This window comes from Haematobia irritans, chromosome 3 (assembly GCF_050003625.1).
Source record: "Haematobia irritans isolate KBUSLIRL chromosome 3, ASM5000362v1, whole genome shotgun sequence".
NCBI classification, from domain to species: Eukaryota; Metazoa; Arthropoda; class Insecta; order Diptera; family Muscidae; genus Haematobia; species Haematobia irritans.
In genome coordinates, this window is record NC_134399.1 from 119,275,906 (window position 1) to 119,302,102 (window position 26,197).

Sequence of the window (26,197 nt, forward strand, 5' to 3'; positions counted from 1 at the left end):
CATGTTCTCTGAAAATCTCAGGTAATTTAGAGACAAAATTTCGCCAAAAAAAAAAATATATATATATATATATATATATATATATATATATATATATATATATATATATATATATATATATATATATATATATATATATATATATATATATATATATATATATATATATATATATATATATATATATATATATATATATATATATATATATATATATATATATATATATAATATATATATATATATATATATATATATATATATATATATATATATATATATATATATATATATATATATATATATATATATATATATATATATATATATATATATATATATATATATATATATATATATATATATATATATATATATATATATATATATATATATATATATATATATATATATATATATATATATATATATATATATATATATATATATATATATATATATATATATATATATATATATATATATATATATATATATATATATATATATATATATATATATATATATATATATATATATATATATATATATATATATATATATATATATATATATATATATATATATATATATATATATATATAGATTTACATTTTCATTTTAATTTAATTTAAATAATTTGAATTTAAAATACATTTCATTCTTAGCCAGAATAGCTTCTTTCCGAATCCCTTAACAACAATCATATAAATCTTGGCATACCGAGATTTCATCTCTTCAATCAACAATTCTTCACAATACCTGCCAATCAAATCTTTCGATTTGTCACTGTATGCACATGACTCCTTGAGGACACATTAACCTTTACTTACAATAGTAGGATATATTTTAGCACAGGTAAAAATTACGAAGTGACGAAGAAAACAGAAAAAAACAAACATTATTCAATGGCAATAAGTCAATACATTGTCAATGATGGATTTCCTAGTGGGAATTTATGCGAAATCAATAACAATTCCCTATTCGAAAACAATTCGTAGCGATGGGTAGTTTATTATACTCGTAAAATGCTACCAGTTGGAATAGAGTACTATCGAGGATAAAATTTATTGCAAAGTTCTCTGTTTTTTTTATTATGCTAGCATTGCCAATAGTGAAACTAGGTAAGAGTTAAAAGTGATAAAATCTATACCAAGGATGACATTGGAAATGTTTTTGAAAGCACTATAATGCAACGACAAGGAGGATACCATGAAAAAATGATATTATAAGACAATTTTTTTGAAGGATGCTGGTGATATTTTTCTATATCTCTTAATTAAAAAAGATTAAATTAAACATAGGGTCATCTATTGAAAATCGCCAATCTACCTTTATCTTTATTATTTTCACTTTTCACTAATATCCTCAAACATAAATTATTTCATTTTCTCTTACAGGGTCAATCCATTGGAAGTGCTAAATTTGGCAGTATTACGTGTAACAATGGATCAATATGAACGTTATCACTATGAGAAGGATATGCTACGCAAGTTAGCTAATAAATTGGGTCAAGTTGAAATTGAATCCCAATGTGATCTCGAACACGTTAGAAATGTACTGAATTCCAGATTCGAAGAATCGATAACATATCCCAAAGTATCACAGGATTGGTGTTTCATTGATGGTAAGTTGTTATAGAAAACTAACACTGGTGATAAGAATAACTATCATTCTCTCTCTCTCTCGTCTATTTCTCTGCAGCTTGTACAGCTGAACACTTTTTCCGTGTTGATCGTGCTCAAGAGCATTTACATTACATTTGTGACATTGCCGTCGATGAGCTGTATATATTGGATCATGAGGCAGCCACCATGCCACAGACTCCCGATCAGGATCGTTCATTCGCCGCCTACTCACATCGTCAGGCTCAAAATGAACGTCGTAATATGAACAATGAAGGACAATCGGGACCCGGTACGAATCTTCCATATCTATACAAACGCATGTTTTGTCATTTCTATTATCGTAAGAGACCGATACAAATTTAAATGAAAACCTCCAAGGAAATCCACAAACCCGCCCGAAAATATACAAAAGAAATACAACTACAAAAAACAAAAAAGAATTGGGAATTTTTAGATTTTCACACAAAATTTTTAAAAGGATTTCTGAATATTCCCAAATATCCCAGAAATACGCAACACACATATTCACACACAAAAAAAAACTGAAAATCTATACACGACGATATATATACATATATATGCCTCTCTCTAGGATAAGCTTTAGAAACTATAGTTGAAGTACCCCCCCCCAAATATGTATAATACATTCGCATATGCTGATCAAAGCCAGAGATTTCAGCATACAGCTTAGTCCTTGCTGAATTGAGAATGTTTGTTTGAATGTAAGTGCGGCAGGAGAGCTTCATAGTAATATTGTAAGTCTGTTGCTTTCTGATTTTCTTTTCGTTGAAAGTGCAATTGATTGTAAATCGAAACTAACATTTCATCTTGACAGCAAAGGCTAAACCGTATACCGAGATCTTCCCTCACAACCTTAAAAATCAATATCCTTTTACAAGTATATACCACAACCACAATTACTCCTTCTTAACTCCGATTCTAGGTAGGTTCTTAATATTATCAGTATTGCTAGAGTTCTTTTATTTCAAATTTAAACACCACTTGGGCATTCATTGTTCAACAAATGAACAAATGATTTAAATAAATTGAAATATACTTAACATAATTAAAAAAATATAAAATATATATAATTTAATAAAAATTGCACTGAATTATATTAAGTTAAATTTAATTAAGCGACATTAAACTTAATTAAATTAAGTTAAATGAAATCAATTAAAAACTAATTTATATTAAGGCAAATTAAATTCAATGAAATTGAAATAAATTAAATTAAATATATAAAAAAATAAGATTTAACCAAATAAATTTAATTTGAATAAACTAAAATTAAATAAATAAAAATAAACTCAACTGAAACACATTAAATTTAAATATAATTGTACTTAATTAACTTAATTAAATTACAGAAAATTAAATTAAGTTAAATGAAATCAAATTAAATTTCATAAATTCTATGAAACACTAGCGTAACTTGGCCCGCTTCGCTGCGCCTTCCGAAGCATATTTGTAGGAACATTTTTTTAAGCACCCTCTAAGTTATCTGTCAATTTTCTGTAGATTTAAGTTTTTTACTTTAAAAAGTCTGGCAGAAATCCTGTGCAAAAAAAAAAAAACTTATGTACCGAGTTCCCATTTACGGACAAACCTTAACTATCAATTTTCAAAAAAATCTGACAAAAGGGAACCCTATCCCACAAACTACGGGCGGTACTGCCGGTGTGAGCTTTCTGACGAGGGCGACAGGAGGCAAGCTTTAGGAGAAGGAGTAGTCAATGTATTCTCGCCGATCGAGGAGTATGCTTTTAATTCGAAATCACCTCATATGGCCCTTCGTATATTGGGGCCAACTTAGTGGCGAAATTGTCTACGGCTTTGTAAACATGGTGTTGACGGACTCAAACCTACGACCCCTTCACTGATTTCCAAGACCTTCCCCTAAGGTTGTAGTGTCGTCGCCCTACTCAATTGCGCACCATCTGGAAGACTTCCCGCGATTCGTTGGGCCTATCTTAGGGTTTCCATGACTTAGTTCCAGTAAGGGAGGTGACTTCGTTGTATCACGTCCGCGGCACTGCACAACAGGGAACCCTATCCCAGAAACTACCCAAGTAAATCGACAAAGTTTATTTCACTATTCCCCAGTTTATTTCACTTCCCCAATCAGGGAGCCACCATGGTAGTTAGCATGCCCGCCTTGTATACACAAGGTCGATTCCTGCTTCGACCGAACTCCAAATAGTTTTTCAGCGGTGGATTATCCCACCTCAGTAATGCTGGTGACATTTCTGAGGGTTTCAAAGCTTCTTTAAATGGTTTCACTGCAATGTGGAACGCCGTTCGGACTCGGCTATAAAAAGGAGGTCCCTTGTCATTGAGCTTAACATGGAATCGGGCAGCACTCAGTGATAAGAGAGAAGTTTACCAATGTGGTATCACAATGGACTGAATAGTCTAAGTGAGCCTGATACATCGGGCTGCCACCTAACCTAACCTAACCTTCCCCAATCAGATATCGAAAAATTATGTACTAATTTAAAAATCATGTATTATTATTTTTTAATATAATCACCTCCTCCTACGTTCCCTGTAAATTTTAAGTAGATCGGAGAAAGTTAAATTTTGCTCTATTGTTTTAAAGGGACGTCACTTTTCCCAATAAAATATTGAAAAACACCGAAGTGAATAGCACCCCTAACCTTTCCTGAAAATTCTAAGAAAATCTAGAAACTTTCCTTCAAGTGTGGGAGGCAAGGAAAAGCCGGGCAAAGGGCAGGTCCCTCCCCCTCCCCGACCAAATATCGAAAAAATTAAGTAGCCGTTCTTTGTCTAGACGCCCCCTTCAACCTTCCCTGAAAATTTCAAGCAAATCGCATAATTTTGTTCCAATTTTCAAAAAGTCATGCAAGGGGGAGCCTCCCCGTCCAAATATGAACACATCAGGTACCCCATATTAATTTCATAACCGCACCTCATATTTTCTCTAAATCTCAAGTAAATCAAAGAATTTTAGTTTATTAACTGTAAATTAAAAAGTTGGATAAAGGGGAGGTCCCCCTTCGCGACCAAATATCGAAAAATAAAGTAGCGGATCTACGTGTAGATGCCAACCCAAAACTTCACTGATAATTTCAAGCAAGTCGGTCAACTTTGGTCCCATTTTCAAAAAGTCGGACAAAGGGGGGTTCCCATCCGCGACCATCATCAAGGCATCAAAAAATTAGGTATCCTATTTTCACCACATGAACGCCCCCTACGATCTCTGAAAGTTTCACGTAAATCAGTTCAGCCGGGATCAAAAAATTAGGTACCCTATTTTCACCACATGAACGCCCCCCTACGATCTCTGAAAGTTTCACGTAAATCAGTTCAGCCGTTTCCGAGCTTACACGGAACATACAAATAAATAAACAAACATACTTTGAATTTTATATATATACGAGTACATACGAGTAGATAAATAAATTAGATTGAACAAAATAAAGTTAAATTGAATAAACTAAAACGAAATAAACTCAACTGAAATAAATTTAATTTAATTTAATTAGACTTAATTACATTAAGTTACATAAGAGAGAAGTTCACCACTGTGGTATCACAATGGACTGAATAGTCTAAGTGAGCCTGATACATCGGGCTGCCACATAACCTAATCTAACCTAACCTACATTTAATTAACTAAAATTAAACTTAATCAAATTAAAGTGAAATAAATTAAATTACATGTTATTAAATGACATTAAATTATGTTAAATTAAATTAAATTCAATGAAGTATATAAATAAATTAGATTAAAAAATAAGTTAGATTTAAACAAGTAAGTAAAGTCTAAAGTCGGGCGGGGCCGACTATATTATACCCTTCACGAATATGTTTTACAAGGATATTGATTAAATCTCGCCAAGATATGAGGTCAATTGTGGGTTGATATATATCGTTTGGCCAATTCGGGCGATATTTCCACAAGTCGGAGATTTATTTAACATTCAACCATTCTGTGGAAAGTTTGGCATTACAGTGTGTAGGATATGACTTCGATATGAGGAAATCATCACAGAATTTTGTGTAAAATGTGGGTAATTTGGCCATATTAGATCAAGATGACACATTTAAATAGCATATTAAATGTATTCTCTGTGGAAACTATCGAGTCAATTGGAGGAAAATCCCATTGAAAATGGGTCTAAAATATGAAACATTCTACCATATTTCTCCTACTCTGGCGTACATATATATGGGAGCTATATCTTAATATGAACCGATTTTGACCAAATTTTACATGCATAGTTAGAATAAAAATCCAGCTATCTCAGCAAAAAACGTAAATGGAAGAATAATTTTGGCCTACGTGGTCATATGGGTCTAAATCGGGCGAAGGATATATATATGGGAGCTATATCTAAATCTGAACCGATTTCAACCAAATTTGGCACACTTAACAATACTATTAAACGTACTCCTTATGCAAAATTTGAAGCACCTCAGGGCAAAATTCTGACTTTTGAAGCCATATGAGTCTAAATCGGGCGAAAGATATATATGGGTGCTATATATCTAAATCTGAACTGATTTTAACCAAATTTAGCACACTTAATGATACTCTTAAACGTACTCCTTGTGCAAAATTTGAAGGAAATCAGGACAAAACTCTGGCTTTTGAGGCCATATTAGTCGAAATCGGACGAAAGGTATATATGGGAGCTGTATCTAAATCTGAACCGATTTGGCTGATATTTTGCATATCGTACGGAAGCCCCAAAATATTTGGCTGTCCGAAATTTTGAGAAAATACGGTGGTAAATACGTCAATTATGACCAGATCGGTGATAAATATATATATGGCAGCTATATCTAACATAAATCTAAACCGATTTCTTTCAAAATCAATTGCGATTGGCTTTGAGCTAATGTAAAGCTCTGTGCCAAATTTGAGGACGATAGGACTTAAACTGTGAGCTGTACTTTGCACACAAAATTACATATATAGACAGACGGACGGACAGACAGAAAGACGGACATCGCTAAATCGACTCAGAATTTAATTCTAAGACGATCGGTATAGTAAACAATGGGTCTCAGACTTTTCCTTCTTGGCGTTACATACAAATGCACAAACTTATTACACCCTGTACCACAGTAGTGGTGAAGGGTATAAAAATAATGTTAGATTAAATTATCTTAAATAAAATCAAATTAAATTACATAAATTCAATTAAACATCCATAAATTATATTTAACAACATAACGTTAAATTGAATAAATTAAAAAGAAATAAACAAAAATAAACTCAAACTAAATTTAATTACATTTAATTAAATTTAAATTTAATTAAACAACATTTAACTAATTTAACAAAATTAAATTAAGTTAAATGAAAATAAATTAAATTACCTGATATTAAATTGCATTATATTATATAGATAAATTAATTTAAATTAATTAAAATTAAATTAATTAAATTAATTAATTTAAAAAATAAGTAAAATTTAATAAACTGAAAAGAAATAAACAAACTCAACTGAAATATATTAAATTTTAATATAAATTAAATGAATTTATTTAACCAATATTAAACTTAATTATATTATATAAAATTAAATTGGTTAATTAAAAACATATTAAACTACATGATATATTTAATGACATTATATTAAGCAAAATTAAATTCAATTCAATGAGATATATGAATAATAATAAAGTATTGTTCATTTTCGAAATCTTGCACACAGAAAATTTTTCAAATTAAAGTCATAATTGAGTTTTAAAAAATATTCAATTAAAACTTTAATTGATTCAACTAATTTTTTAATTGAACCACAAAATCAATCACAAAAACTAATAGTATCAATTATTTTTTTAATTGGATCAATTAATTTTGACTCTCAATTAATTTTTTAATTAATACTATAATTTCTGTGATTGAAGGTAGTTAAATTAAAAATTAAGTGGATCAATTAATTTCGTGATTGAAGACAAAAAATGTTTTTTTATTTTGTTGTACAATGAAGGATTAAAACTAATTGTAATTAAATCTCATTTAATTTATTTTTATTTTAAATAAATTAAATAATTTTCGTACGTTTAACAAAGTGGTGTGGTATTATACAATTACATTTTAACTGTAGTCTTGAGCCCAGGGCATAGACCACACATCTAGACTTGATTATCAATTTTGTATAATTTCTTAAATGCTCTCTTATTCTTTGGGATGATATTGGAAAATCATTTTATAGACGATGATTTAAGCATGGGATCGAAACCTTTAAAAGTTTTTAAATTTAAAAGGTAACCAAAAACTGTTTACATCCAAATAATCAAAAGCTTCTAGTTATATATGCATATTTTAAATTAAATGAGCTATTTTGTGTAAATTTAGCGCAAGTATTGCTAGATACGAAAATAATTTCGATAATTTTGGCATATATATTATTAATATTTTCTAATTTATCTAGCGCCTACGATCGTCTATTCAGTTTCAATGAGGACGTCTTTGGTTATGGATTCAGGTATACTACATTAACATAAAGAAATAAATTCAAATATCATAAAGTCTTGAAGCGATTTAAGTCTTAAAAACAGATGGACAAGTTTGCTTTTGACCGAGTTGCGATTTATTCTCATTCGATGTGAAATCTATAATTTTTTTTTGAGATTTTTTTAAACATATTAGGCATTACACATAGCTAAGAAAGTTTAGGAATTTCCGAGAGGTTTTCTATTTTTTTTTTTGAAATTTCCTAGAACAATTAGTACAAATAAAAATAACATATTCCCTCGAAATTTCCTTATCCATATAGACTCATTGGAAAACCAATTTGTAGGTTTGAAAATCGTTAGCAAGCTTAGGAATTTCCGAAAAGGTTTTCTATTTTTTTTTTTGTAAATTTCCTAGAAATATTAGTACAAATGAAAATATTTTCTCGAAATTTCCTTATCTATATAGACTCATTGGAAAACCAATTTGTAGGTTTGAAAATCGTTAGCAAGTTTCATAAAAGTTCAAAAAACTTTCAATAGTAAAACATAATCTACAAATATTCTTTAAATTTTTAATAACAATTTTTTCTACACTAATTTTAACGACAGCAAATAAAAAAAATCCGGAAAGTTCATAAATAAAATAAAAATATTGCTAGGTTTTGTATAAGGCGGAATCTTGTGTCGAATAAAATTGTATGGAACTAAAGAAAATTTCACTTCAAGGAACGAAAATGATGTCGATTTACAAAACAGAGCAGACGGACAATAAAATAGGAATATAAAATAAACTTTTAACAATTTTGAACCACAATCAACAACTTTATTAAGGAATCCCTACTGACCTTTTCTTCTATATTGAGAATACATTTTTCTTTTAATTTAGTGATTATAGTAAATATGTTCTGATATTTTTCTATGTATTCTCGTTTATCTTTTTATCTCATAAAAATAGTCAAAGTAAATTTAATATACGGAAATAGAAAGCAAATCATTAAATTCTCATACAAATAATCACATACATCTCAACTTTTGTTTATAGGTATATTAAATGACTTTCCATTAAAAAATCGTTATTTTAATATTATTATTATAAATTTCTTTTTTTAATTTGCTTCTTAATTTTTCTCTTTTTCTCTACACCAACAATTACACCATTTTTTCCTAATAGCCCTATATTGGAGCAAACTACCGATGCCGTACTATTAGCTGCTCAAAGTGGCGATTTAATGATGGTAGAATTTTTTTTTAAATTGATTTTAATTTGGAAAAACAACTATTAAAAATAAATTAAATTAGTTTGTTATAAAATCTAAAAATTGTCCCTTGTCCCACAACATTAATTACGAATTTTGTAAATATATCTTCCATCATTAAATATGTGTGTATATATGTAATAATTTCTACCAAATTGCTAGATATTTATTTATTATTATTTTTTTTTATTTAATTCGCCATTTAAACGTTCTTAATCGATTTGTCCTTTGTAATTTATTTGTTACACAGAAATATATTATGATAATACGAAGAAATTGCAAATTAAATTTAAACACAAATTAATTACAATTATTTTTAGATCAGTCAAAAACAGTTACAAAATGATTGATAGTCTTAAACATTTTATTTGATTTAATTGATTTTCATTCACACCAAATAACAAAAGATGCCAATAAATGCAATCAATTAATTTGTTCGGTCCTATATAACAGGTTGGCTGATAAGGACCCCGGTCTAACAAAGAAAAACACATTTTTTTGTCAAAATTCGTTTTATTATTCAACATAGTTCCCTTCAAGAGCGATACAACGATTATAACGACCTTCCAATTTTTTGATACCCTTTTGGTAGTACTCCTTCGGTTTTGCCTCAAAATAGGCCTCAGTTTCGGCGATCACCTCTTCATTGCAGCCAAATTTTTTCCCTACTAGCATCATTTTGAGGTCTGAGAACAAGAAAAAGTCGCTGGTGGCCAGATCTGGAGAATACGGTGGGTGGGGAAGCAATTCGAAGCCCAATTCATGAATTTTTGCCATCGTTCTCAATGACTTGTGGCACGGTGCGTTGTCTTGGTGGAACACACTTTTTTCTTCGTCAAAAGGGGGCGTTTTGCGGCGATTTCGACCTTCAAACGTTCCAATAACGCCATATATGTTGATGGTTTTTTCCCTTCTCAAGATAATCGATAAAAATTATTCCATGCGCATCCCAAAAAACAGAGGCCATTACTTTGCCAGCGGACTTTTGAGTCTTTCCACTGTCGATTGGACTCAGGGGTGTAGTGATGGAGCCATGTTTCATCCATTGTCACATACACCCTCAAAAAAAATCGCTTCTTTAACATATGTTCCAAACATATTTTGCAGGAAGCACATATATTATTGCATACTGCCGAAACATTAATATGTTTGTTTTATGTGAACATATTATATGTTTGGAAGCATTTTGAGCCAAAAATATTATATGCTTGGAAGACTTTTTCCCAAACACGATTGTGCTCATTCCCTAACATACTCGTAATTTTCACTTCCACGAAATTTTTTAGTTATTGGCACCTTTCTCTGTAATACAAATAATGTTGAAGAAATTATTCACTTTTATAAATTTTTTAAATTTTACCTTTCGCCTGCACGGAGAATCGAACCGAGGACCATACAGTTTGTAAGCCAACACACTATCCACTGGGCTACGTAGCTGTTATAGTCACCAGTAGATAATTATCGTTTTAAGTTACATTTATATAGCATAGTTTGCAGCGCCCACGAGCCTATGCAAACATAACATTATTTAACAGAAACATACATTTGTTTGCCACGTGGAGCAGTGGTTAGCATGTCTGCCTTGCATGCAAAGGGTCGTGGATTCAATCCCTGCTCCGACCGAACTTTTTTTTTTTTTTTTTTTTTTTTTAATTTAATTTAACATTTATATTTATACTATATTATTTTTTTTTAAATGAAACTTCGAAATGTGCGTTATTAAAGATTTATAGTCAGTAACAGTGCTTGATATAAACGAAATTGACTGATTTTTGGATAAAATTTTATTTTTTATTGCAAAAATAACAATCTTGTAATAAAAAACTGTTTTTGTACAAAACTTTAAAATTTGGAAGGAATTCAAAAACTAACAAAAGAAGAACGTGGAGTCGAGTATAAACATACATACATAATTTTATAATATAAACATAAATTTATTTAGAAGTGAACAGTTTTTTACTAGCATTTAACACCATCGCTCTAAAATTCCTTTTATTTTTCTTTAATAATTCATTTTAAAGAAAATAAACTTTTTAAATTGTTTTAGCTGTAAAACTCGAACTTAATGCCCGCTTTTATATTTGATGGTGTCCGTCAACTCCTCGTGGACTACTTTTTAATAAAGAGGAACTAAAGTTTGTTTTTTTACATTTTACTGTGTAATTTTTCACTATTTCCTCCTTATTTCATTTTACTGTCCCAACTCTAAAAAGAGTATAGTGCCCTTTCGTTATTTTTATGAAGACCCCTGATTTCTTTTAACGAACCAAGAAAAAAATTGTGCCCATAATGCCAAAATGATAAACAAAACACATGTCCACACATACATAAAATGCTGCTCTCAAGGGAAAACATAAGCTGTTTGTTTTTCAAATGTCTATTCTCTTGGTTCAGAATGTATATTCTCTTTATTCAAATTAAATAATATTTAGACTTAAACATATCAAATTTTTGGCCTTATCATAAAACAGTTTTCCGAAACAACATACAAGCGGTTTCACAGAAATTGTTCTCTTTTGACTCTTTTGCTGTGTTATATTGATATCTTTCGTCAACTCTCCCGGTTTCCATCTCTATTTCTCTCCATACTCTCTCTGTCGCTTTGAATAAAATATCACAACATATGTATGTTTAGTCGAAATTTGTAAATTTATATATGTTTGTATTCACACATATGATTTTTATGAAACATTCATGCCCCAAACATAATATTTTCTAACATATTAACATAGATGTCCCAAACATTTAGTGTTAGTTTAGGAACATTACATGTTCGCACTTAAATATATTGTGGTTTAAAATCGTGCCCGAAACACATTTTGTTTATATCGGAACATATGAAAAACATATTTTTCTAACAGTGTATCGACGGAAAAACTCGGGTGTATTACGAGTTGACAACTGCAAACACCGCTCAGAATCATCAACACGTTGTTGTTGTTGGTCAAATGTGAGCTCGTGCGGCACCCATTTTGCACAGAGCTTCCGCAAATCCAAATATTGATGAATGATATGACCAACACGTTCCTTTGATATCTTTAAGGCCTCTGCTATCACGATCAACTTCATTTTACGGTCATTCAAAATCATTTTATGGATTTTTTTGATGTTTTCGTCGGTAACCACCTCTTTCGGGCGTCCAGTGCGTTCACCGTCCTCCGTGCTCATTTCACCACGCATGGATTTTGCATACCAAGCCAAGTTTTTGCTTCCACCGTATTTTTTCCCTTCAGAAAGCAGTATTTTATCAAAACACGAAATTTCTTTTTTCCATTTTTTAACAATAACAAAAGTTGCTTCACAAAAGACGCTCTATCACACAAACTAATTGACTTACAGACCGCAAATTTTGATACGAATCATTTGAACAAAATTTGACACGAATCATTTGACAAAAAAATGTGTTTTTCTTTGTTAGACCGGGGACTTATCAGCCAACCTGTTATATAGAATTGATTCAATAACGCCTTGATTTCGAATCTAAAATCTATAGATTGTTACCCCCATTATTCAAATGATTAGAAGAAGTAAAATCTCTAAATTTTACCATAGTTTCAGTTTCAACTAACGTTCATGATCAGTGCGCCTTATATACCCTCAAGAAGTGAAATCGGTCTATCACATGGAGCAATAAAAACTAAATTTGTTACAATTTCAGGAAAATTGGATAAAAACTACGGTTTATATAAGCCCAATGAGTTAAATTGGGAAATCAGCATATTTGGGTGTTATGCCAAAAACATCCACCGATACACAAAATTCAGCACACCTCATTGTGGTTCTGAAAAACCTACAGAATCTAGACCCCAAATCGGAGGTCGGGTTTATAAGGGGGATATATCAAACTCTATACCGATACACAATTTATTTCGAACATCTATTTAAGGTCCTCCAAAACCTCTAGATTTCAAATTTCAAGCAAATTGAATAACAACTACGGTTTATAGAAGCTCAAGAAGTAAAATCGATAGATCGGTCTATATGCGAACCGTTCTCTGTAAACTTTTGTACGGTCCTATAAACTCTCTAGCTTTGAAATTTCAGGCGAATTGGATAAAAACTACGGCTTCTAGCAACTCAAGGGAGATCGGGTTTTATGGGGGCTATACCACATCTATTTTTGGTGCTAAAATACCTCTAGATTTCCAATTTCAGGCAAATCGGATAGAAAATAAGATTTCTAGAAGCCCAAGTACCCAAATTGGGGCGTCGATTTATATGGGGGCTATATCAAAACATGGACCTACACTCACCATTTTCGCCACACCTTTTTATGGTCCTAAAATACCTTTAGATTTCTAATTTCAGGAAAATCGGATTGAAGATACGGTTTCTAGAAGCCCAATAATTAAAATAGGGAGATCGGTCTATATAGGGGCTATATCAAAACATGGACCGATGGGCATCATTTGCGGCACACCTATTTGTAGTCCTAAAATACATCTAGATTTCAAATTTCAGGCAAAACGTATTGAAAATACGGTTACTAGAAACTCAAGAAGTAAAATCGGGGGATCGGTCCATGTTTTGGTATAGCCCCCATACCAAAACATGGACCGATACACCCCATATTCGCCACATCTATTTATGGTTCCAAAATATCTCTCGATTTTCAATTTCAAGCAAATCGGATAAAAAATAAGTTTTCTAGAAGCCCAAGACCCCAAATCAGGGGGTCAGTTTATATGGGGGCTATACCAAAACATGGACCGATATAGCCTATCTTTGAACTGCCTGCAAACAAAAAACGAATCTGTGCCAAATTGCAGAACGATAGTGCCATTATTGAAAGCTGTGATTACAACAGACACAGACAAACGGACATGGTTATATCACCATTCTAGGGTACAGTGGGTATAAAGTAGTGGCGCAGTATGACAAAAAAGTTGTGCAAAATAGTACAAAAGTATGACCGCTTGAAAAAAAGTGGCACATTTGACACTAAAGTGACACAACGGTACCATTGCCTTTTATATTTCGGGATTAGAGAACAATATTAAATATTAATCATCGAAAGTCTATTGTTATTCAAATTTGAACCAATTGTCGAAGCACTTTAGCCGCTGTGATTGTGACAGGTGTCGAAAAACGTTGACCTCTCATTTAATTTTTTACGTACGGAAAAAAGAAGGGATTCGGTGTCATGGCAAAAATATACGGCGGATAACCCATCCAATCGAAGTTTTCAGTGTTCAAAAATGCAGTTACACAAAAAAAAAATTCATGAAAAATTGAGTTTTAAAATATATTCAATTAAAAATGTAATTGTTTCAACATTTTTTTTTTTAATTGAAACAAAAATCAATCACAAAAATTAATAGTATCAATTAATTTTTTAATGGGATCAATTAATTTTTTAATTGACTTTCTATTAATCATTTGTGTGATTGAAGACATTTCAATCAAAAAAATTAATTGGATCAATTAATTTCGTGATTGAATCAGAAAAAAATTGTGTTTATTTGAGCCGATATACAGTGGTTCGAAATCGTTTTCTTAAATAATTCTGCAACTTTTGAATGGATGAAGATATCAAGTAGAGGTACTAGTTGGTATTTGATAAACAAGTGTTCTCTTCACTTCACTGCTTGTGCTCTGAGAGAGAAAGAGAGTGTATGTATGTTACTATATTCGACATAGAATTGCATACATGTAGTGAAAAGTTCAAATGTTTGAGCAAATACATGACATATTCTTTTTTTGCTGTATCTTCTAACAAATTTCTTTGGGTGTAATTGAAATGATTTGAATTAAACAATTTCTCGTTTGAAGCTGACATATGTATATTTCTGTGTATCAAACTCCTAATAGTTTCAACCCACGTTTTCAATTAATTTAATTCAATTTGGTTGGGATTAAAAATTACTAGAAATTGTCTACAATACGAAGTCTTATACACAATCGTTCTATTGTCCTATGTTTGTCCTCCCTCCTAAGTTTAAATTACCTTATTTGTATTGAACATTTCTTTTGCTATTCACAAATTCTCTTTCTCCTATTTTCAATTTAATTTTTACTATTCTTTATTTGTTTCCTTTTTCTTCTTTTTTTCTGAATTTAAATTTCAGTTACGTGCACTACATGAACAAGGATACTCATTACAATCAGTCAACAGAAATGGAGAAACTGCTTTACATTTTGCTTGCAAATATAATCATAAGGATATTCTTAAATATATTATATCGTGTTCGACACGTCGTTTAATTAATATGAGAGATAAAGAGAAGTAAGTAAAGATTGTGGAAAACTAACGTAAACGATATAAGAAGAAAATCTTTCAATCAATATTGAAGATCGTTGAAAATAATTCAATTCATTTTAATTAAAAATGAATTTTAAAAATATCACCTTTAAATAAAAATTATTTCAAAAGCTTCAGCCACACAGTAACAGGTTGGCTGATAAGTCCCCGGTCTAACAAAGAAAAACACATTTTTTTGTCGAAATTCATTTTTATTATTCAACATAGTTCCCTTCAAGAGCGATACAACGATTATAACGACCTTCCAATTTTTTGATACCATTTTGGTAGTACTCCTTCGGTAGGCCTCAGTTTCGGCGATCACCTCTTCATTGCAGCCAAATTTTTTCCCTGCGAGCATCCTTTTGAGGTCTGAGAACAAGAAAAAGTCGCTGGGGGCCAGATCTGGAGAATACGGTGGGTGGGGAAGCAATTCAAAGACCAATTCATGAATTTTTACCATCGTTCTCAATGACTTGTGGCACGGTACGTTGTCTTGTGTATCTGTGAGCTCGCGCGGCACCCATTTTGCACAGAGCTTCCGCATATCCAAATATTGATGAATGATATGACCAACACGTTCCTTCGATATCTTTAAGGCCTCTGCTATCTCGATCAACTTCATTTTACGGTCATTCAAAATCATTTTGTGGATTTTTTTTTATGTTTACGTCGCACGGTGGTCCCAAACACTAATCTAGTCGGAAAAAAGTATCTTTTTCGACTTTGTTGGAATCAAAAATTTTGTTTCATAATATGTGAGCAAGAGTCCACTGTGCATAACGGAATATTTGTTTTGCTTCAATTTGCGATTATAGCTTCGCTTTATTGTTTTAAAAACTGTGATTACGTTGGCGCTATAATATTAACACATACTCGTTTTCTAATTACACAATTGGAGCGATTGTAAAACAAATAAAAAAAACTTTAATAATATTTTTTGTTGACAAAGTGAATTAAGGTGAAGGTATGAATAAATATTACTCGAAATTTATGTTCAATGTGGTATTTTGTTTAGATAAAAAATCATTCTTGTACATAAGTGTCAAGTCCGTGAAAATTTCCAAGTTCCATGAAGGTTTTAAGTAGGACTTTACGCGACTTATGCTATAGTTTATGGCTTTTTGTACAGTGTGTGATGTCTACGTGTCAATGTTTGCAAAATCAGCCGCCAGTTTTTGCCTAAACGTTTTTTTTTTACAGTGAAAAATGTCGATTTTAAGGAAGGAACTGTACAATGTTTGGTACAAAGAGAAACAGCAAAATAAAAAAAGCTGTTTTTACTTACGTTTTCTCTAAGATTGGACTTGAAAGTGAAGGAGACGGCCTGCTGAACCTTCATCAATAGATCTTGAAGAAGGAACATTAGAGGGACCGTCACATCTAAGCATGGAAGACCTTTGAAGGAATTTTCAAATCAAGGAGACACCCAGAGAAGGAATATGATCACCTCAAACATGTTTCAAGAGCAAAATGTTATTTTTGGATGGTGACCATGTGACATGTTCGCTGCAACCATGTTATTTTCTCCGAAATTATGTATCTGTTTTTGGAAAGCATGTTATATTTGCCGAGAAAACAACATTTTTGCGACAAACATCTTACATGGTCACCATCCAAAAATAATATTTTGCTCTTGAAACATGTTTGAGGTGATAATATTCCTTCTCTGGGTGGAGAGGGCAAAAAAAATGAAGGTAGCGCAATTATTGGAGAGTTGGTCGCCGGAAGAATTAACCTTTGCTGCTGGAACAAGCCTTTATAAATCTGGAAAGAGACATGCTGCGAGCACTTTCAAATGCGTAGGTTCTTCTCCGTGGAAAGCGTCAGCAATGAGGCTTTAGTGTTGCATATCGATGCTGATTTCAGATATTATTCAATATGCCGCACTACCTATTGGAATCTTGTCCGAAGAATCCCGAAATAAGGATTTCAGGAATATACGAGAGAATACCACACGAAAAATGTCTCAAGAAAAAACAATGTATGATCTATTTCACTATCTCCTTTTGTCGTCAGATCCTCTTATATCATCTTTATCAACAAAGGCATTATCGGAGTGCAGAACCTTTATCTGTAGAAGTACTAGCATTGCTTTCGGATGCGCCTGACGCATTAATGTGCGAGCCGCAAGTCGATTCAGAAAGTGAAGTAGATTCTGAATAAAATATTCAAACCTAGTGTTGTTCATATTTTTATTATGCTCGTTTGTGCTTCTAAATAAAATATAAAGTTATGTAAAATCGAATGATTATTGTTTCTAGCTAGAACTATCCCACGCCCATTTGATGGATTCCGCCCATTTCTGGTGCGAACCTCTATTTTAATAAAAACATTAGGCATGCAAAGTTTCACCTCGATAAGTCTTCTCAAAAGCAAGTTATGACTTTTTTCCGGCTAAATTGATGGTTTGGACCACTGTGCGTCGGTAACCACCTCTTTCGGGCGTCCACTGCGTTCGCCGTCCTCCGTGCTCATTTCACCACGCTTGAATTTTGCATACCAATCAATTATTGTTGATTTCCCTGGGGCAGAGTCCGGAAACTCATTATCAAGCCAAGTTTTTGCTTTCACCGTATTTTTCCCCTTCAGAAAACAGTATTTTATCAAAACACGAAATTCCTTTTTTCCATTTTTGTTCACAATAACAAAAGTTGTTTCACAATAGACGCTCTATGTCACAAACTAATTGACTTACAGACGTCAAATTTTAACACGAATCATTTGAAGGTTGGTACTATATAAAAATAATATGCATTTAATACTAGCGACGCCATCTATGTGTCAGACCGGGGACTTATCAGCCAACCTGTTAAGGCTGATATATATTGCAATCCACTTAAGGTTGATAGAACGCAGAACAGCTGACAAATTTATTTCAGTAACAATTTATTTTATTGTTTACAAGCTTACAAAAGCATGTTGATCTATTTCATCCACAAACACAGTTATTCGCAATGGATCTCAAGCGCGATAAGGTGATTGCTTTATGTTTGGCTTGAAAACCGCAAATGGCTATCTTTAGAGCCCTCCGGCATTTAAATGTGAAATGATAAATATATTGTTTCTCATATAATTGCTCGTTATCGCGATATTGGCAGTGTTGCATCGGGTCCGAAAAGTGAACGGAAAAACGGTAACAACACCAGAAATAATCCGAAAAGGGAAGGCCATATTTGATCGCAATCCATGCCGCAATGATAGAAAACTTGCCCGTGGTCTGAACATATCGCGAGAATAGATACAACTCATATTGAAAAATGATCTTAGGTTAGGTTAGGCGGCAGCCCGATGTATCAGGCTTATTTAGACAATTCAATCCATTGTGATACCACACTGGCGAACTTCTCTCTTATCACTGAGTGATGCCCGATTCCATGTTAAGCTGAATGACAAGGGACCTCCTTTTTATAGCCCGGTCTGAACGGCGTTCCACTTAGAGAAGTTTTGAAACCCTCAGAAATGTCACCAGCATTACTGAGGTGGGATAATCCACCGCTGAAAAACTTTTTGGTGTTCGGTCGAAGCAGGAATCGAACCTACGACCTTGTGTATGCAAGGCGGGCATGCTAACCATTGCACCACGGTGGCTGATCTTGGACTAAATCCATTGAAGTTAAAAAAAAACACAAGAACTAACTGATGCACAAAAAGGTTGGACTAGAATGAGCCAACAAAGGGTGATTTTTTAGCACCTATCTTTCTGTTTATTTTCATAATTTATTATGATTGCAAATAAATAAATAAGTAAATTTTCAAAAAAAAAAAAAAATAGAAAATTGCATGAAATGTTTATTTGATTCGATAGTATGGTCCATATATTTGAATGTTTGAAGCTTATTTCATGCAAATGTTGACCGTGACTGCGGCTCATTCGCGTTTTCCAAATTTGGCATACTCTTTCAAACATTTTGGCCAATATCTAACGAATGTTCAATGCTTCATTGTTGTCTTCTAAAAGAAAATCAATAATTGGCAAGCGTTTCTCGTCTGTAAGATGATTTATGGTTATGGTATTAGACCAAACTGAAGATGTTGAAACAAAACAGGAAACGTGAGTTAGCTCTTTTAAAACAGTGTAACCAAAAAGATAACTAAACAATCATCCTTAAGTTGCTTCACTTGCACCAAAGTGGCCAATTACCTAATTTGATTTTCTCCGATGAGAAGCCATTCTAAACTGAGCCGGTTGTGAACCAACAAAATGATCGTGAAAACGTACACCTTTGATTGGACATACACAGACAAAAAACCGTAGTTAAACTAACACTAAATTGCAAAAAAATACTTTCTAATAGTTAAATTTTATTATTATTATTTTTTTTTAATTTCCACAGTTTAATGAAATATTATTTTTTAAGTATGTCTAAAACATTTATGAACTAAACGTGGGTATAAAGTTCATTACCCGTACACATAAGTTCAATATGAACTAAAGCAAAAGAACATTTTCGTACGATTCCCAAAAATACACTGAAAAAAAAAACAGTGAACCCACCAGGAAGAAAAATTTTAGCTTATTTTAGAAAATTTAAATTATTTTTAGAAATTTTTAACCAAACGCTATTGACATCACGCCGATATAACAAAAATAAGTAAATATTTTTCATATTTGTTGTTTTGATCTCAGCTTAAAAACCATTGCGTTGACTAAACTACAAAGCTTAACCACACGCAGGGAAGGAATATGATCACCCCAACCATGTTCCAAGTGCAAAATGTTACTTTTTCACGGAAAACATGTGGCATGTTTGTCGAAATCATGTTCTTTTCTCGGAAATTATGTATCTGATTTCGGAAAGCATGTTATGTTTGACGAGGAAAGAATATTTTTGCGACAAAAATGCTACATGGTCGCTGTGAAAAAGTAACATGGTGCTCTTGAAACATGTTTGAGGTAATGATATTCCTTCTCTGGGTGCAATGTTTGTCAAATTTATTTGGGCAAACCCTATAGACTGCAAGATGGTTGGATGGACGCACGGAATTACCACATTCCTCATCAGCATCCTCTACTTACAGCAAAGCTATCAACCAATTATCAGAACTAATTCTAATAGTTCACCAAACCCAAAGTGAACCTCACTTGAACCTTCCGAAAAAAGGTTTATGATAGTCGGCTTTTGCCGAAGGTTCAAGTGTGGTCCACTTTGGGTTTGGTGAACTATTATTCTGATAATTGGTTGATAGTTTTGCTGCAAGTAAAGGATGCTGATGGGGAATGTGGTAATTCCGAAACGTGCGCCCATCCAACCATCTTGCAGTTTATAGTGCAGCGAATGAAGCCGACCCATTTTTGTCGGCGGCGGCTGACACTAAACTTTTGCCTCCGGCGGCGGCCGATATAAATATGTCTCTTCATTATCCATTATTATCCATTATAAAATCAATTTGAAGTTATTCTTTTCCTCTCTTGGTTAAGATACTCTTGTAGTTTAATCAACGCAATGGTTTTTAAGCTGACAGCAAAGCAAATTTAAGTAAATTTTTATGATTTATTTGTGTATAATTTTTTCCCGTTTTTTTAAGTTAATTTAACTTACGCAAAAATTTAACGTATGCAAAAAATTATTATAGTAAACAAAACTTTCTTCAAATATAATAATTCCATGAACTAAAATAAAGTTAAATTGGCTTTAGTGAAATAGAGAGTTCACTTTTTTTTTTGAGTGTGAGGATTGCCGTAATGGCGGATTGTCGATGCCTGGTCATATTCATCGGCAGTGGGGTCAAAATATATACGGAATATAATCGGGGAAAATGTTTTAAAGACAGTATTGAAGCCCTGTACGGACGAAAAAGACTGTTTTTCATATATTTGGGTGTAAAAATTATATGTTTGGAACTCAAATTTTTTAACACAATATTTTTAAGTGCAAGCATATAATGTTTACAAACTAGCATAACATGTTTGGGACATATATGTTAATATGTTAGAACATATTATGTTTGGGACATAAAATGTTTGTAAATATAATATGCTTGGATGCAAACGTATATTAATTTAGAAATAGCCTATAAACATATATGCGTTTAGAAAGAGAGACATGGAGAGTAGGTCGACTTAAAAATATATATACACAAAGAAAATTTCATTAAAATTTTTTCTACTAGTGTATGCCTGAGGTGAAACATAATATGTTTTAACAATACAAACAATATTTTGTTTGGACCAATCCTTAAAATATATATGCTTTTTTTAAGGGTGTGGACACACAAATATTTCGGCCGTAGACCATGGGCATTCCAATAGGACACCATCGAGGAGTTTCGACGCTACATTTCTAACGCCCAATGGCCACCATAATCACCGGATCTCAATCCGTTGAACTTTTCTGCTTGGGCCATTTTGGAGAGTAAGGTTAGAATAATTGGGTGGATTCAGCGGTAAAAATTAGAAGTTCCCATATTTAATATGAATAAACCTAAGGTTGGCAAATATCAAAGTGTCGACCATCTCAAGACGGTGTTTTGTCGGGAATTGGCCAAAATACCGCATAGGCACTTTCGTGCAGCGTGTAATGGCTTTGTAGCAGCCATTTGAGGGCCATAATTTGTGCCAAAGGTAGACAATTAGAACAAATCTAAACTGTTTCTACAATGTGATTTTATTTTCGACATTTTTTGCTTTTGAACACAAAAATTAAAAAATGTGGCGCTTGACTTTGTTGCATTACATACCAGATAGCCTGTATCTCATAAACTTTTTTAATTCAATTGAATTAAATCAAAAATAATTGAATGCGAATGAATGAATAAAATGTTTAAATAAAATAAATTAAATATGGGTTTTATTACGATCGATGCAATGCATTAAATTGCATAGCCAGTTTTTTTATTCCCCATTCTAATAAAAAAAATTGAAAACATTTTGTAAAACAGGTCGTAACTTCCCAGCAAAAAAATTTGGAAGTTTTCCAAAGGCACAATTTTAAAAGCACTTCCAAAAGATATACTCCCAAAGATGTTCTTTATTATAACTATACAAGAAGTTCTTTTAATTCAATTATTTACAACTCGTTTTTTCTTATTTTTAATGGGTAAATTTATTTATTTTTTTGTTTCCAAAAAGGTTAAAAATAGAGTAAGCTTTAATAAAATTAAATTCATTAAATAGCATAAAAAATTATTTATTTGTCAACATATGACATTTTTTAATTCACATCCAAAATACTGAATGTGAATCACAGAGTAAAAAGTGATGCAAACTCAGTGCAACGGCTGTTAAAATGGTGGACATCCGTCCTATGACAAGCCCATGTTAAATTCATCGCTTCTGCGCCAATTTTGCACTACATCCGGATCCAAAAAAAGATTTTCAATACTTTTTTGGCGACGCTTTTTTTACTGGGTTCTGCGTGTGATGTGCCTAGTTTTCGTCTTTGAAGGAAATCCCATGAATTTAGGAAATTATCCCAATTTCCAATTTAGGCGACAGAAAAAGGAACTCCCAAATTAATGATTTCCTATAGAAGCACTCTTTTTTCCATGTACTAACAATTTTCTTCGAGTGTATTATATTAAAATCAACATTGGTTAATAAATACTAAATTTAATAAAAAAAAATTTTGCCAATATTTTTCCTAAATAAATTATTTTTTTTTATATATATTTTTAGAGGAGAAACAGCATTGCATGTAGCAGCCCGAGACGGCAAACGTGATTTGTGTGTAATGTTGGTAGCAGCTGGAGCTAATGTTGAAATAAGGGATATGTCTGGCAATACGGCCATGATGGTGGCATTCAATAGAAATCACAATGAGATTGCCTCATATTTGGAAAGTAAGAAGATAAAGCGCCCCCACACTCTCCCCACCCGAAATACTGAAAGAAATCCTCTGCTCGAAATCATTATACATTTAATTCAATATATTTGTATTCGCGCAATTATGTAGAAAGCAAATAATTTGAATTCAAAGATACAAAATAAAAAAACAAACAATCATTAGCTTTTAAATTTAAAAAGAAAAAAAAACTGTAAGAAAAAATAAGAAAAACATTTTTTGATAAAAGCTTGTATTTGGTAGAAAAAGCTTCACTTAAAAATAACAACAAAAGTAAACTAGGCACACAAGTGTTAACCAGTAGTTTGCTAGAGCAACAGATATTAATAGAATAATTAGTAATTTATTAATATTTAATAAATAATTAATTTGTTTTCTTCCTTTTTCTCTTTTTTTGTAACACAAAATTTTGTTATAAATGCACCATCATAATATTTATAATTTTTGGATGTATTTTATATATGAATTTTTATAACACCATTACAACAACATAAACATGGACTTATTAAATTTAATAATAATTATATGTATAATATTAAAAATAAAACACACACACTCACATCATCACATTCCAATAATTATATTTTTATTCTTGTAATTGTAATTTTTAAGGCCAAGAAAGATTTTTATATATGGACAATGTCATTAATATGAAGAAAATCTAAAGCCCCCTTAATTATCCCCTAAACAAAACAATGAATTATATTTTAATTTATTTTCTAAAAAAAAAAACAAAAGATATTTTTAAATCATATATACATAAATATTTATTAATATAATATCATATATACAATATTTTTTTTTCTTCATAGATGTTAAGTTTAAAATTAATAATTACCATAAGGTTAGTAAACAAAAAGGTTAATGGTCTTTATAATACAATATTTGAATTTAAATTTTTTCACATACATCAAACAAAAACATTAAAAAATGTAAAAATCTGTATTACATATTTGAAATAATTTTCTAATAATTTCTTTAATTTTTTTTAGAATTTCTTTTTCATAAATTATATTAATAATGGTATTAGTAAAATAAAAGGAAGTAATATTAAAAGAATTAAATAAAGAAACATTTTGGAAACGATTATTGTGATATAAACTTAAAAACAATTAAAAGGGAATGTAAATTATTTAAATTTAAAAAAAGAAAAAAAACAAATTAAAAATTGAGTATCTAATATGAGCCCATTACTTGGTCCATGGGATTTGAAGAAAACGATATTACAACAACAAAATCATCACTCAACAAAAGGATTGAATGATTATGTATATATTGGCAATAATTAAAAATATAACTAAAAAAAAAAAACTTTAAAAGAAAAATTAAAAAAAGACATTTTCTAAATTAATTCTTTTTTAACAAAATTATGAAATTTTATTAATATTTTCCTATGTGTTGTGAAAATTAACAAAATATAAAATAGGATTTTTTTATAATTTAAATTGTTGTTGATATTCTTAAATATCTCAAATTAAATGTTCTCTGTTCCTATAAAAAACCACACCAAAGGCAAAGTTATTGTTTTTTTCTAAATTCTAAGCCCACTATCATAAAACCAAAATTATTGTCTTCAATCACAAAAGCTTTTAATTCCATTAAATTTTTATAGAAATTGCTTTAATCGGTAGCAATTCGACAAATAGATTCGATTAAAATTGTCATTTTTAAAATTAAATTAAAATTTTAAATGAATTTTGTAAAAATTAACAATTAAAAATTTTTAAATATTTAATTTAATTATTTTTAAACATCTAAAAAAATCAATAACGAAAATTAATTGAATTATCGATTTTTTACTGGAATTATTAATTGTTTCATTGGCTCTGTTGTATTGATATTGTCATTTTCGTAATAAAATTAATTTCTATTAAAATTTAATTGGATCAAGTAATTTTGTGATTGAAATAAAATAGAATGTTTTTGTGCGGTTTTTTTTAAAAAAATATATATATTTCACATTAAATTTAATATTTTTTATTAAGCTTTTGTATTTTTTTTTTTGTATTTGTTTCTGCGAGGAGAAAAGTTTTAGTAATTAAATCACTGTGCTACTAATAGAAAGTCCTCACTATTACCATTATTTTATCAGAGAGTATTAAGAAAACAGGAGGACGAAAATTTCTCTTCTACAAAAACAACAAATGTCAACCGTATAGATGTCGCACAATGCCTGAAATAAAAGTTTGAGCAAATTTTCTATAGAAATAAAATTTTGGCAAAAAAATGTTCTTTATAAACAAAAATTTGAAATTTCTAGTTTGAGCAAATTTTCTAGAAATTTTGATAAACTTTTCTATAGAAATGAAATTGTGAGAAAATTTTCTATAGAAATAACATCTTGAGCAAATTTTCAATAGAAATAAAATTTTGAGAAAATTTTCTGTAGAAGAAAACTTTTTAAAAAAAAATTTTATAGAAGTAAAATTTTGACATTTTCTATAAATTTTGTCAAATTTTTCTATAGAAATAAATTTGTGAGAAAATTTTCTATAGAAATAACATCTTGAGCAAATTTTCAAAAGAAATAAAATAATAATTTTCTGTAGAAGAAAACTTTTAAGAAATTTTTTATAGAAGTAAAATTTTGACATTTTCTATAAATTTTGTCAAATTTTTCTATAGCAAATTTTCAAAAGAAATAAAATAATAATTTTCTGTAGAAGAAAACTTTTAAGAAATTTTTTATAGAAGTAAATATTTGACATTTTCTATAAATTTTGTCAAATTTTTCTATAGAAAATTTTCTATAGAAATAAACTTTTCACAAAATTTTCTATAAAATAAAATTTTGACACAATTTTCTATAGAAATAAAATTTTAACTAAATTTTCTATAGAAATAAAATGT

At 30.7% G+C, this 26,197-nt stretch overlaps 1 protein-coding gene across 3 annotated transcripts in view; it reads left to right on the plus strand.

The window, feature by feature from the left end:
- The window catches only part of LOC142228746 (eye-specific diacylglycerol kinase-like), a 276,881-nt gene extending 252,772 nt beyond the window's left edge, over window positions 1-24,109 (plus strand). For 2 of the 3 annotated variants that reach the window (XM_075299252.1, XM_075299253.1), the window contains exons 10-16: window positions 1,401-1,627; window positions 1,705-1,917; window positions 7,823-7,874; window positions 8,042-8,095; window positions 9,238-9,301; window positions 15,391-15,548; window positions 23,182-23,505. In XM_075299252.1, coding sequence (XP_075155367.1) covers window positions 1,401-1,627; window positions 1,705-1,917; window positions 7,823-7,874; window positions 8,042-8,095; window positions 9,238-9,301; window positions 15,391-15,548; window positions 23,182-23,458 — 1,045 coding nt within the window. In that variant the 3' untranslated portion in view covers window positions 23,459-23,505. Of the gene's footprint in view, window positions 1-1,400; window positions 1,628-1,704; window positions 1,918-7,822; window positions 7,875-8,041; window positions 8,096-9,237; window positions 9,302-15,390; window positions 15,549-23,181; window positions 23,506-23,959 lie in introns of those variants that run through there. The other variant, XM_075299254.1, reaches the window with a different exon arrangement.
- Window positions 24,110-26,197: the final 2,088 nt, after the last annotated feature.